At 47.5% G+C, this 13,523-nt stretch overlaps 1 protein-coding gene across 1 annotated transcript in view; it reads right to left on the reverse strand.

Moving 5' to 3' along the window:
• The window catches only part of Il16 (interleukin 16), a 123,608-nt gene that overhangs the window by 26,922 nt on the left and 83,163 nt on the right, over nt 1-13,523 (reverse strand). The window contains exons 7-10 of the mRNA XM_004658240.2: nt 9,716-9,789; nt 7,612-7,828; nt 4,145-4,262; nt 762-894 (exon numbers count right to left, since the gene is read on the reverse strand). Of these exons, the coding sequence (XP_004658297.2) occupies nt 762-894; nt 4,145-4,262; nt 7,612-7,828; nt 9,716-9,789 (542 nt within the window). The remainder of the gene's footprint in view (nt 1-761; nt 895-4,144; nt 4,263-7,611; nt 7,829-9,715; nt 9,790-13,523) is intronic.

Raw genomic sequence — 13,523 nt, forward strand, 5'->3', positions numbered from 1 at the left:
TCCCATCTCTTTCATTTAGTTCAGGGCCTCCCCATCTGCTCCTTTCCTCTAACACATTCTGCCCTCCACCCACTCTACCGTTTCAAAGGTTGAAACAACAAATCCTGAACACAGTACATCTATAGCTACTGACCTGTAGTTTCTCACTATACCCAGAATACAACACACTTTCTTTAGTTACGACTTTAAGTTCCATTACTGACTCAAAGGTGTCACCAATCAACCTCAATTCTCACTCACTCTCAAACCCTAGATCACAGTTCCCCAAACTTACCACTCTCCTGTCATAACTACCTCTCAAAATTGAACTTTGTGTTTCCACTCTGCCTGGAGAAAATGAACCAGTGGCATTCCTTGATTGAGTGAACCTTCCTTTCCTTTATGGAGACTGTGTGAGTTTTTCAGGACTGTGTGTGGAAAACTTGCCTCTCTCTGCACCCTCAGTGCTGAGCTCCAGATCACCCCACCGTGGGTACCCACCAGGTGCATGTGTGAATGGAACTCAGGCTTCTGCTAACTTTCTACCTTGTTTCTATGGGAACTTGGAATTCAGCTGCAAGACTTCTCCAGATCTGATGCCAGTTGCTTCTGATGTCTGGAGTTTGCTGGTGGACCTCTACTGAAGAGATTTGTTCCCACAGAAAGTGAGGACACGTTCTGGGGAAGTCAGGTTTAATCCTAGCCAATGACATTTCCATTTCCTCCCTTTTTGTGTTCTGACTTTGGTAGTGAACGTGTGAGCCTGGGCAGAGAGGTATTACCTGTGGGTCCGGATGCCGGCTGACAATGATGGGCACTGGGCCAGGCTCACAGTGGCTCAGGATGGTATAGACTTCATTGAGGGTCATGCAGTGCACGGGTGAATCGTTGATTTCCACGATCTCGTCACCACACCTGCAAAGGCACCGACGGGAAGCTGTCAGCAAGCTGAGGAATGCGCCAGCTGGAGAATCACCTCCCTGGAACCCACTCCTGGCCAGGCCATTCATGAGATCTAAAACTCATCACAGTAAGTAAACTTCTGTCATCACCTACCCCAAACCGAGGGCAGGGCAGACAGCAGCACCCTCCCCTAACCCTGTGGGACCACCAAGAGGCTAATGTTTCACACCAGAGTAGTTCACCATGGACATATACCTAATCAAGACTGAGGGTGTGGGAGGCTGGGATGGCTCAGTGGGTAAGAACACTTGTTCTACAGCCATGAGTGCCTGAGAAGGCCAGAGTTCAACTCCCAGCACTTACATAAAAATCAGAGCGCGATCCCACGTGCCTAGAATACTAATCCTGGAGATGCAGTAGCGTGTGTTGAGGGGAGGGGTAATGACCAGAAAGTCACTAGGACTGGCTGGCCAACTGGTCTGACAGAAAAGACCAATTCCAGGCTCAGTGAGAGACTTCATTTGTAGGGATGAAAGCAGAAGAACCATAGAGAAGAACGTGTGATGCTCTCCTCTGGCCTCCGCACATGTGCACACGGGGCATGTGCATGTGTTACACATGCATACATTACACCCACTCTGCACCACACACATTACACACATACACATGGCCGGGGGTGTGGTCTAACCCATCTAACTGATCCTCCATGACAACTGTTAGCCATCACTTCCTCTCGCCGGGCCTCGGTGCTCCCATAAGTAGAGCGTTTGAGAGGAAGGGCTGGGTGACGTGTGCTAAAAGGCAAAGAAGAAATAACTGGCAGAGAGTATAGCTTGTCAAGAAAAAAATAAGGAGAAGAGAGGATGGAACTCATTTCAATTGGATTTTTTTTATATGAGAGACAGCAAGAGAGAGAGAGAGAGAGACAAAAAGAGAGAGAGAGAGAGAGAAAACTGGAGTACCAGGTCCTCCAGGCATTGTAGTCAAACTCCAGATGTGTGAGCCACCTTGTGCACATGTGTGACCTTGTGCATCTGGCTTACATGGGATCTGGGGTGTTGAACATGGGTCCTTAAGTTTTGCAGGCAAGCGCTTTAACCACTAAACCATCTCTCCGGCCCTCACTTTAATTTTTTAAAAATCTTTTTAAAATTTATTTGTATTTATTTTGATGTTTTTCACAATTTTTATTAACATTTTCCATGATTATAAAAAATATCCCATGGTAATACCCTTCCTCCCCCCCATACTTTCCCCTTTGAAATTCCATTCTCTATCATATTACCTCCCCATCTCAATCATTGTAGTTCTCACTTTAATTTTAAAGTAGGACATGAGTTCCTGGCAACTGCTGTGCTGTATACAAGTGCCACCCAAAGGTCCTTGGACTGAAGGCTGAATCACTGATTGGTGCTATTGGGAGGAGGTAAAAATTTTAGTAGCTCAGCTTATTGGGAGCTCTTCTTGTTACAGGGGACATGCTTTTTTTAGGGACAGTGGGACTCTCCCCTTTCATTTCTACTTGGCATCCCAGCCATGAGGTAAGCTCAGCAGGGCAATCAGACATGGATGGATCTCCAGAACTGTGAGCTTTCATTCTTGTAAGTTCATTAGCTCAGACATTTGTTAGAGTAACAGAAGCAAGCTAAACAGAAAAGGAACTAAAGTAGAAAGGTGGGGTTTTATTGACACAAGGAGGAATTGTACCATCCATCCCCCCATCACCTCACACATGGAGAAACTGAGGCACAAAAGCTGAAATAAATTTCCTGCTGTAACCTATAACAGGGATGGACTAATTTTTTTATAAAGGGCCTATGATATATATCTCAGATTTGCAGGCCATGCCAATTCTATCACAAATGCTCAAGTCTGCCATTGCAGGTTACTGCTGTAGCCATACACATCACGTGGGTCCAAGCGCATTGCTTTGTTCCAGTGAAACTTCATTGAAAACAGCAGGTTGCGGATGAAGTTTGCTGGTTATCAGCGGGGCTCATGTGGGAACTTGTGTCTCCTGATACCGCTGCGCCTGCCGTGGTCCACTGCTTCCTGCTGCACTTCTGCAGAACTGGACCCTCCCCTTGCCAAGAAGTTTCCCGTGTGATCACGTGATAGCTTTAACTGAAAGCCACCGACACGCAGTTGCGTATGACAGGGAAAGTGGAAGCTTCCTAGACAGCCCCTGCCCCACTGCCGACCATGGTTAGAGGGTAGCAGGATTAAAACCATCACCTCCTCCCTGCGACTGGATCACTAGACCCCACAGCTTGGCCCCAGCCCTGCAGTTGAACAGCTTGAACATACTATAGCTGGAACCCCTGTTGCCGCAGCTGGGTTCCCAGGCCTGCAGTTGAGGTCCAAGGACCAGCGCAGCAGACCAACACGGCAGCAGTCGCGTCTTACTACAGTCACAATGCCGATCTGCTTCGAGCTCGGAACCTCTGTCAAGACACTGCCTGAGGCTGGCTTACCTTCCTCACACTGCGATTCCGGAGAAACTGAAAAGCAGAGGCAAACCTGCCTGGCTGAGTAAAGCTGAGTCCCAGGGAAAGGTGTTTTGCACTGTATGCAAATGGTGAGTGAGTCTAAACGACCGGAGCACGTTAAATTGAGAGAAAATGTTTCTACCCAAATGAGATTACTTATTGAACTTAGAAGTTCTTTGTAAAGAAATGCGCCTGGAGTGTCTGAAGTTATTTTGGGCATGCCAGCATGGAACTCTACAATTACATCTGTCTTTATTAGAGAGCTGTTTCCTTCAGGTTTTCTGTTGCAGACTGGTACTCGCTGAGGCTGTGCTCCCTCTGCTCCTCCTCCTCCTCCTTCTTTTTTCTCATTCTCTTTCTCTCTCGTGTATGTCTGCTGTGTATGAGGATGCACATACCCCAGGTATATACTACTGAGGCCACAAGAAGGCATCCAAACTTCCTGTATTTCTCTTCTGCCGTATTCCCCTGAAACAGAGTTTCACACTGAACCTGCAGCCCCCTGCTCTTCAGTCACTCTGGCTGAACAGGGGCCCCAGAAACCCTCCTGTTTCGGCCCCTCCCAGTGGCGGCCACGTTCAGCTTTTTATGTCGTTTATGTAGGGGAAGACACAGAATCTTAGAGATCCCATCCCAGACATTCTGTTGGGCAACTAAGCTATGCTGAGATCATTCAAAACGTTCTCTTATCCCCACATCAGCCTCAGACGTTCTAAGGGATACCTCCCCTGTTGGAAGCCCGAGGTCCATTCAGAAACCAAAGCACGACCCACCGCAACCGTCCATCCAGGTGTGCCACGGATCCCGGAGACAGCGTGTGCACGAAGATCCCCGAGATGCACTGGAAGTAAGGGATGCTGCACAGACCGATTCCCAGGCCAACGCCAGCCTCTGCAAGACAGAGCCAGGGTGAGGGTGGGGAGACATGAGCTTTCCCAGCCAGGCACAAGCCTGTTAGCTATCCCAGATACCTGACATCACAGGCCAGTCCGTATCCCCCTATCATGAGAGCGTACATCCCATCCTGTGGGGGGGGGGGTCCACTGTGCACCAGTGCTGCTTAGTGTCCAAGCAATGACTGAGGCAGACAAGGCATCATAAGGTTACATGGGGAAAGATTGGAAAAGAAGGAGAGATAGGAGGAAGGAGGGAGGAGGGGAGAGGGAAGGAGGGATCAGACAGTGATAAGTATTTTGCAGAGAATTAGTAATGAAAGGATGGCCAATTCGGGCCTCAGTGTTGACAACATTTAGGTTCAAACTATGGATGGCAAGGAGCCAAGATGCGGAGATGGAGCAGCAGAGACGGCCTGCGCAGAGGTGAGAACGGCGCGCCATGTCACAGGTCCAGGAAGACCAGTGTGGACAAAACGCCTGAATGCAGTCAGACACGGGGAAGCAGGAAGAGGTGACGAAGGGACCAAGAGCCAGATTTAACTGGCCTTGAAAGCATGCCCTTGTCAGTGAACCCAGTGAACCGGTACTGTTTTAACTGAGAGGAATGAGGAAGTGGCAGGGTCTAACTTCCCTCTTTACAAATATGCTTGAATGTCCTGAGGAGAAAAAACTATAGATAATCAAGAAAGGAAAAACAGTTAAAGGCACTTGCTTGCAAAACCTGATGGCCTAAGTATGATTTTCCAGTACCTATGTAATGCCAGATGCACAAAGTGGTGCATATGTCTAGAGTTTATGTAGAGTGGTATGAGGCCCTGGCATGCCCACTTTTTCTCTCTCTCAAACAAATGCATATTTAAGTAAAGAGAGTAAACACAGCAGCCAGTGGATAAGCACTGTGGGCGGAGAGAATTACAGTTTAGACTCCTGTGCAGAGAGAGAGAGAGAGAGGGAGAGGGAGAAAGTGAGAGAAATATGTGTGGGACATATTTTGAGGGGACAAAATGAAGGGATTTGACTTATGACATATTTCAGAGGTATTTTCATCTTGAGCAATGTTGTACTTAGGTTCACATTGTTGGTAGAAATCAACCAACCAAGAGCAGCTTATGGGAAAAGGCTTTATTTTGGCTTATAGTCTTGAGGGGAAGCTTAATGATGGCTGGGGAAAACGATGGCATGAGCAGAGAGTGGACATCACCCCCTGGCCCATATCAGGTGGACAACAGGAACAGGAGAGTGTGCCAAACATCAGCAAGAGGAAACTGGTTTTAACACCCGTAAGCCCGCCCCAACAATACACTGTCTCCTGGAGGTGTTAATTCCCAAATCTCCATCAGCTGGGAATCTAGCATTCAGAACACCTAAGTTTACAGGGGACACCTGAATCAAACCGCCATAAGTAGCTAGGGGTAACGATGCCATTACCAAGCAGGAGATTGGACAGAGCGAGGCTGGGAGGATGAGGATGAGGCGTTGAGCGCTGCTGCATGCATGCTCCCACGATGCCCGCGAGGGACTTGGATAAAGGTGGACAGGCGGTTGCATGAAGCCCCATGCAGGCAGCGGGATGGAAATTATAAATTTGTACCAGAGGACGAGGATGTTAGAGTTGCGGAGACCCCCCCCCCCCTGCAGGATGTGAGGGGGTAGGCAAGGGGCTTGTCAGCCTGGAAAGAAGAATCAACAGGCGAGAAGGTACTAGAAGGAGAGGCCAGGGGAAGGAAGGGGGAGCTAGCTTCTTGCACTGTGTTTCAGGCACACTGGATTACAGGGCACTTTGGTAAAGTTTCCCCTTTTGATGTTGGTTCTCCCAACTGGCCCCTGAGAGATGGATGCTTTGAGCCATTGCTGGTAACACTGTCCTATGCATGAAGAGCACGGACTGTGGCATGTTCAGGAACAGAGGGCAGAGCCCGTCCTGCCATCCAGATCTCTTAACCAAAGCAGAAGCTCTGCAGCCTACCAGGCACCCATGGCCCCAAGCACGTATGTGAAATGTGAGTCCCTTGGCAGCCGTCTCTGGAGGCTGAGGCTAAGGAGCTGCTATGAGAGGAAAGCAAATGTAAACCTCTGAGAGGTCATTCAGAGCCAGGGGTCAGAGGAAAACTACCCCAACGCCACGCTTCGCCCAAACTCCACACCTGCTCCCCAAGCTCACTGCAGGAGCCCTGCGGGCAGTGTGTCATCATAAACCACCTAGTGTTTGTGCCAAGCTCCATGCCAGGCCAGGAGGACACAGAAGTTTCTGAGGGCTCGGGGGTTTACAGCCCATCAGGGGAGCTATGAGGAGTGCCAAGGCAGGGATGCCCTGCCCATCCCTGTGCTCCATGTCCACAGCGCATCTCTGCTCCTCAGGGCTGACCATCTCCAAGTCGTTCCTGAGCCTCTGCTTTGAAACCCAGGAGACATTGTTTGAAACAGGAATGGGTACCCTCCCGCCCCCCACTTAGAAATTCTTAAATAGCACCCAATTGTAATTAGAAGAGACTTCGGTTGCCAAGTCACACAAGACATCTCTCTGTTTCTCCCCTCTCTCTTTCTATCTCTCCAGGCTCCAAGTTATCACCACTCCTTTGCTCACCTTGCTCCTTGGCTCAGCCGTGCTGACCAGCACCCCATCCCTAGAATACATGCTGACTATGCTGGAGCCCAGCTCTGTGCCAAGCTGCAAGTCTCTCGCTTTCCAGTCTCAGCTCAGCTGCCCATTGGCAGAGAGGGCCTCTCAAGCTCTCAGGAATAAACTGTCCACCTGGAGTCACAAAGCACAGGGCAATGGACCCTCAAGTGTCGGAGCTAACAAGAACCTCTGTTCTCCTGCACAGGGAAGGACACGGGCCCAGAGAGGGTTAGTGAGCTGCCCGAAGTCTCAGCACACTGACCACACAGCCATGGCTCCTGGACCCTTGCCTCACTGCATGCATGTGCATACATACCTCTGGTGTTTGTTCTTGGTGTTTTATTTATTTAGTTTTTTTTTTTTTTTTTTTTTCTAGCCCAGGCTGCCTGACAGTCATTCTGTAGTCCCAGGCTGGCCTCGAACTTGCAGCAATCCTCCTATCTCCGCCTCCTGAGTGCTGGGATTAATGGCGTGCCCCACCCCACCTGGTTTACTTTGTTTTCCTTTAACCACCGCATCAGAGAGCATTGCCTAGGTCTGGATGTCATGGCTCGAGCTTCTAGAAATAGGACGAGACCTGGCTGCCGGGTTCGGCCCAATTACAGGCGTAGCATCTGCTAGTTGACAAGCCCCTGCCCTGTGCTGCTTCCAGACAAGGCAGCAGCTCTGCCAGTGGAAGGTGAGCCCAGCAGGAGGGTGGCAAAGGCTCGTGGGGCACTCCTACCTTTCTTCAGAGAAACCTCCACCATGATTCTGTAGTTGGGTTTGGTGGTGTTGGCAGGGGACGCTGGCCTTTCCAAGGAGAAGAGGCTGCTGTCCTGGGCGCCACACGTGCTGGAACTCAGGGAGCGGCAGAGCGGGGGTGACAGGTGGCTGCCCAGGGCAGGGGGTGCTGTGAGGCGGGTGCGCACGGTCAGGGTCAGCAGGCCCTTCTTGGCTTGCTGAGAAGAAAGAAGGACAGCATCTATGGCAACTCCAGGACAGAGGACAAAGGATGGGTTATAAGGAACACAAACAAAGTACTTCCTAAGGGAATGCAGGCATGTGTGTGTGAGTGTAGTATCTGAATATATAATATATGACATATAGCACATACATATACATACATCCACATTACACATACTATACTATAGGCAACATGTCTGTGTGGGCCACAGACTCTTTTTTATTTTTTGTTTATTTTTATTTATTTGAGAGCGACAGAGAGAGAAAGAGGCAGATATATAGAGAGAATGGGCACGCCAGGGCCTCCAGCCACTGCAAACGAACTCCAGATGCATGCATCCCTCGTGCATCTGGCTTACATGGGTCCTGGGGAATTGAGCCTCGAACCAGTGTCCTCAGGCTTCACAGGCAAGCGCTTAACCACCAAGCCATCTCTCCAGCCCCAGACTCTTTTTTAAAAATATATTTTATTAAGTAGAAACTTTGAATGGGCACATCATGTATTGGTACCAACATTTCCCTCCTCCCTGCCCCTATTCCACCGAGGAACTTCCTCAGTGGGGTTGCTGGTGTTCACGGTGGGGTTGTGGGTTTTGAGTGTGAGAGCAGCAGTCAGTCATTGTGAGGGAGGGCAACGCCTCTGGAGATTCCCTCCCACCCTGTGGCTCTGACAATCTTTCTGCCCCTCTTCCACATTTCCCTGAGCCTTGGTGGGCGTGTTTTAAGTCCGCCTTAGTGGTGTGCTCTTGGCAGCTTCTGGATTTCTGCTTTGGTGCAGTTTGAGTGTTCCGTGTCTGTCTCCTTCACCCTGGCCCAGGTCCACATAGACTCTCAAAGTAAACTGACTAGATAGAGACTCAAAACATCTTTTAGCAATGGCTTAAAAATTCAAGATGTTGGGGCCGGAGAGATGGCTTAGCATTTAAGGCACTTGCCTGTGAAGCCTAAGGACACAGGTTCAGTTCCCCAGTATCCACATAAACCAAATGCAAAAGGTGACACATGTGTCTGGAGTTCATTTGCAGTGGCTTGAGCTGCTGGCACGCCCATTTAAAAAAAAAAATTCAAAGTGTCTATAAATCTATTAGTGTAAAGGTCTGAATTTTTAAAGATAGGTTTATAACTCTAAGGTAGTTAAATGTTCTCTAATAGCAGCTCTGATTACATTATTGTTGTCTGAGAAAGTTCTTTTTGTCTGTGTGTGGGTACATGTGTGCAGACGCACATGAATACTCACTAGTATGCATGCATGGTGTGCATGTGTGTGTGGAGGCCAAAGGAGAACACCAGGTATCTTCCTGAATTGTTCTCCACCTTAAGTTTTGTTTTTCTTTTGCAGCAAGGTCTCTCACTGGCCCAGGAGCTCAGATTTGACCACACTAACTAGCCAGGTTGCCCTGGGGCTCTCCCTGTCCCTACCTCCCCAGTGCTGGGATGACAGGTGCCCCCTGTCGTGCCAAGCATTTATTGTTTGTTTGTTTGTTTTTTTGAGGTAGGGTCTCTCTCTAGCCCAGGATGACCTGGAATTCACTATGGAGTCTCAGGATGGCCTTGAACTCATGGCGATCCTCCTACCTCTGCGTCCTGAGTGGAGTGCTGGGATTAAAGGCGTGCGCCACCACACTCGGGTGGTGCCAAGCATTTTACATGGGTGCTTGGGAATGGAACTCAGCTCCTCACGCTTGTGCAACAAGCACTTCACCCAGTGATCCATCTCCCTAGCTCCGGAAATTTGTCTTTCATGCTCTGTTCAAGACCGGCCTCAGCTAAGCATCCTATGAGACCTCTCACTTTCAGTTTTGTGGGTTTGGGTGAAGGAGGTGATTCTGAGCCTTGGTCTGAAGGCTACTAAGTGTGACCAGATGCTGATAAGGTACACTCACCTTGAACTTTTGCAAAGCATCCTGGTGTGTTAGTCCAGCCATTGATTCACCATTGAGTTCCAAAATTTCATCACCTGTTGAGAAAGGGAGGAACAGTCACTAAGAATAGTGCTGTCCCACCAGGGGTGACTGGATCCCCCACCTTCCCAGCCTATCTTTTTAGCCAAACGACATTAACAGCTTCCTCCATGGGTTTCATGACCTCCTCAGCTGTAAGTTTTAGATTGTTTTCAGTACCAGGCACGAATTCCCTTCTGTGGAGCAGGCCTCAAACACAATCAGAGAGCAGTTGGTTTCCCCCATAACAGAAATGCCACTGTTGTACCAGTTGGCACATTTTGCCTAGCTGACCAGCAGCCATATAGCATGCAGGGCCCACTGCTGGTTAAGACCATTGATGACTTTACTTCCCCAGCAGGCTGTGTAGCACTATCTAGCATTGTGACAGATAGTCAAGAGGGAGAAGGCTTCCAGCTCAGCTCCCACTTGATTTCTCAGTGTCCTGTAGCCCAGGCATGTGGAGTCTTCAGACATAGAGCCCTTTTCTAATTCTAGTAAGAGCCTTGGAAATAGCCTGTAACATTTTGGTGGCATCAACTGACCAGCAACTCACTGCAATGTATTCCACCCCTCTGCCCAACCTTTCTCATAGTACCCAAAGCTCTGGAGTAACACTTCCTCCCATATTATTCCCCTAGGAGGCTTTCTCTGCCATCGAACATCTTCCAGGCTGAGGTCAGGATCTGACCTCCTAGACCCTCTTGGCTTCACCTCTACCCTCTCATCATCGTTGCTCCACGAGATAGTTTCTGTTGCAACACACTCTATGTTTTCCGCAGCGGTCTGTGCAGTTAAATGCCTGTCCATGCCATGTTCTCAACTGGAGCACACTTCTCTTGCCTGTGTCATTCATGTCTTCCTTATCACCTTGGTGTTCACAACACCCCTCACCCTGGTGGTGATCGGTGACCTGTGAAAGTCCCACACTGGCCAGGCTGACTGCTTTTTGAGGAAGAGGAATTTGTCATGATAGAGTTTATGTGCACAAGGCTGATTCTGGACAAGGTCTACAGTCTATGGCCATACCACCCTTAACACACCCGATCTCTTCTGGGTAAGCTCTACAAAGTGCTCAATGATGTGGACTGCATATGACATTTCCAGAATGCTATTCAGGCTCTGTTTGTTTGCAAAGTCCCATAGCACATGGTAAAAAAAGATTAACTTTTTTTATTGACTTCCATAAATATAAACATATATAATATATAAATGTACCATGATCATAACCCCCTCCCACCACTTTTTCCCCCTCCCCAAATTGCTGCTTCATTGAATCTCATCTTCTTTCCTACTAGTCTCTCTACTATTTTTGATGTCATCATTTTTCCTCCTATGATGAAGGTCTGTGTAGATAGTAATGGATATTTTAACTTCAGGATTTTTTTTTCTTCATAATGCTATACTCCTCAGAGAATCAATTTTCTGTTTATCCAGGAGACCATTTTTATACAGTTGGAAAACCACTATCTGCTTTTCATTTGGTATACTGCATATCCTGCATATGCAAGCAGGAGGGCTCCCTCTCTCTCCCTCTCTGTCTCTCTCTCTTTCTCTCTATCTCTCTAGCACTATTTTATTTTATTTTATTTATTTATTTATTTATTTATTTTTGGTTTTTCGAGGTAGGGTCTCGCTCTAGCCCAGGCTGACCTGGAATTCACTATGGAGTCTCAGGGTGGCCTCGAACTTATGGCAATCCTCCTACCTCTGCCTCCCGAGTGCTGGGATTAAAGGTGTGCGCCACCACGCCCGGCTACTAGCACTATTTTAATGCTGACTACTGCACTGATGGCTCCTAATGAGTCTGGTGCCATCTAACTACACTTCCGGTGTGTTCAATGCGTTCTTCTTCTTAGTCTCCAATTGCGTTTCAGATTTTCAAACTTCTTCATCTTCAGTATCCTGCACCAGTGTGCACTCAGGTGTAAAGAAACTGCATTTACTTGAACTATAGCTTAATGCCTTCAAGCAAATCTGCAAAGTGGAGAACTTCCAGGTCACTACCTCTTCTCATAGCTGCATATATTCTGCCATCTAATCTGTCCATTGAGCTTTTATCTCAATGTCCATGTTTTAAAAATTCCAGGAGCTACTTTTTTTTCACATTCACCTATTTTTTCATTTATCCTATTATTTCCTTATATCACTTTTATCATTAAAAATGATTTTAAACAACTGGGTATGGTGGCACACACCTTTAATCTCAGCACTCGGGAGGTAGAGGTAGGAGGAGCACCCTGAGCTTGAGGCCACCCTGAGACTCCACAGTGAATTCCAGGTCAGCCTGGGCTAGAATGAAACCCTACCTCAAGAAACCAAAAAAAAAAAAAAAAAAAAAAAAAAAAAAAAGATTTTAAACATCAGAACTCATTAATGTCTTTTATAATTTAAAATGTTTAGTTAGTTAGTTGCAAGCAGAGAGTCAGAGAGAGAGAGAAGGAATGGGCATGCCAGGGCCTCCAGCCACTGTAAACAAGTTCCAGATACATGCCACTTCGTGCATCTGGCTTTATGTGTGTCCTGGGGAACTGAAGCTGGACCTGTGGGCTTTGCAACAAGGGTCTTAACCACTGAGCAACCTCTCCATCTCTTCATTACTGTCTTTTATATTGTTGCACTTCCTTGAGCTTTTGCAGGCCTGTATTCTTCTGTTATCTCTGCTTCGTAGTGGATATTGCCTCATTTTGTGACCTAAATTTCATGGTATTTCTGCTTCCTGATGGGATGTACTTATGCCCCACATATAACTAGTTTCTCTTTTATTCCCACTAGGCACCCCAAGAGTTTCGCTGACTTAGAACTGGTTTGATATTGATTTTTGTGGCTTGAGGGTTCATATACTCTGTAGCGTGGCCTACTTGCCCATATATGACTAAGCTTTGATATTCATTTTCTTGTGAAAAAAAAATGTTTCCCACATTTACAAGTCACAACCAAAGGCGAATTTCCATGTTGCTACCATGAGTCCCGCTGGCCTTTCATGGAAGGCATCTCTGTTACTATTAAGCTTTGCATAACACAAAAGCATGTCCCCTGTCACTATGTGTGCCTTTGAATCTTAGCCCCCGCCCCTTAGAGTCCACCACAGGCCAGCAACCCCTGGGCCTTTGCATCATCAACTGCTAAGGGGTAAATGTGCCCTTGTTTTCTTGTAGCCATCTCCATTGTTTTGAGTTTAGACATCTTGGGTTACTTTTCTGCATGTATTTGTGTGTACTATGTGTGCATACATGTTCATATGTCTATCTATGGATGGATGTGTGAGTGGACATGCATACATATAGAGGCCAGAGGTTGATGTTGGGGTCACGGTCTTCTTCAGTTTTTAGCCAATTTATTTTTTGAGAAAGTCTCTTGCTTAACCTAAAACTCACTGATTTAGCTAGACTAGCTATCTAGAAAGCCCCAAGAATTCCCTGTCTCTGCCTCTCCAGCTCTGGGATTACAGACACATACCACCACCACGTCTAGTGTTCTGTGTAGATTCTAGGGATCCAATCTCAGGTCCTTGTGCTTATGTGGAGAGCACTTTACCCACTGAGCTATCTCTCCTGCCTAACATTTGCTGTTTTATTCTACATGTCTATATGTTGGAAACTGAGGCTACAGCTTAGAGGACTTCTGGAATCAAATAGAACAATGAAAAGGCCCAGTTCTTCATGAGAGACTCCATCTAGGAGTAAAATCACACAGATTAAGAATATTCAAAATATTCCAGGCATAGGGGTGCATCACTGGCTCCAATCCC

This window comes from Jaculus jaculus, chromosome 3 (assembly GCF_020740685.1).
Source record: "Jaculus jaculus isolate mJacJac1 chromosome 3, mJacJac1.mat.Y.cur, whole genome shotgun sequence".
Classification (NCBI taxonomy): Eukaryota; Metazoa; Chordata; class Mammalia; order Rodentia; family Dipodidae; genus Jaculus; species Jaculus jaculus.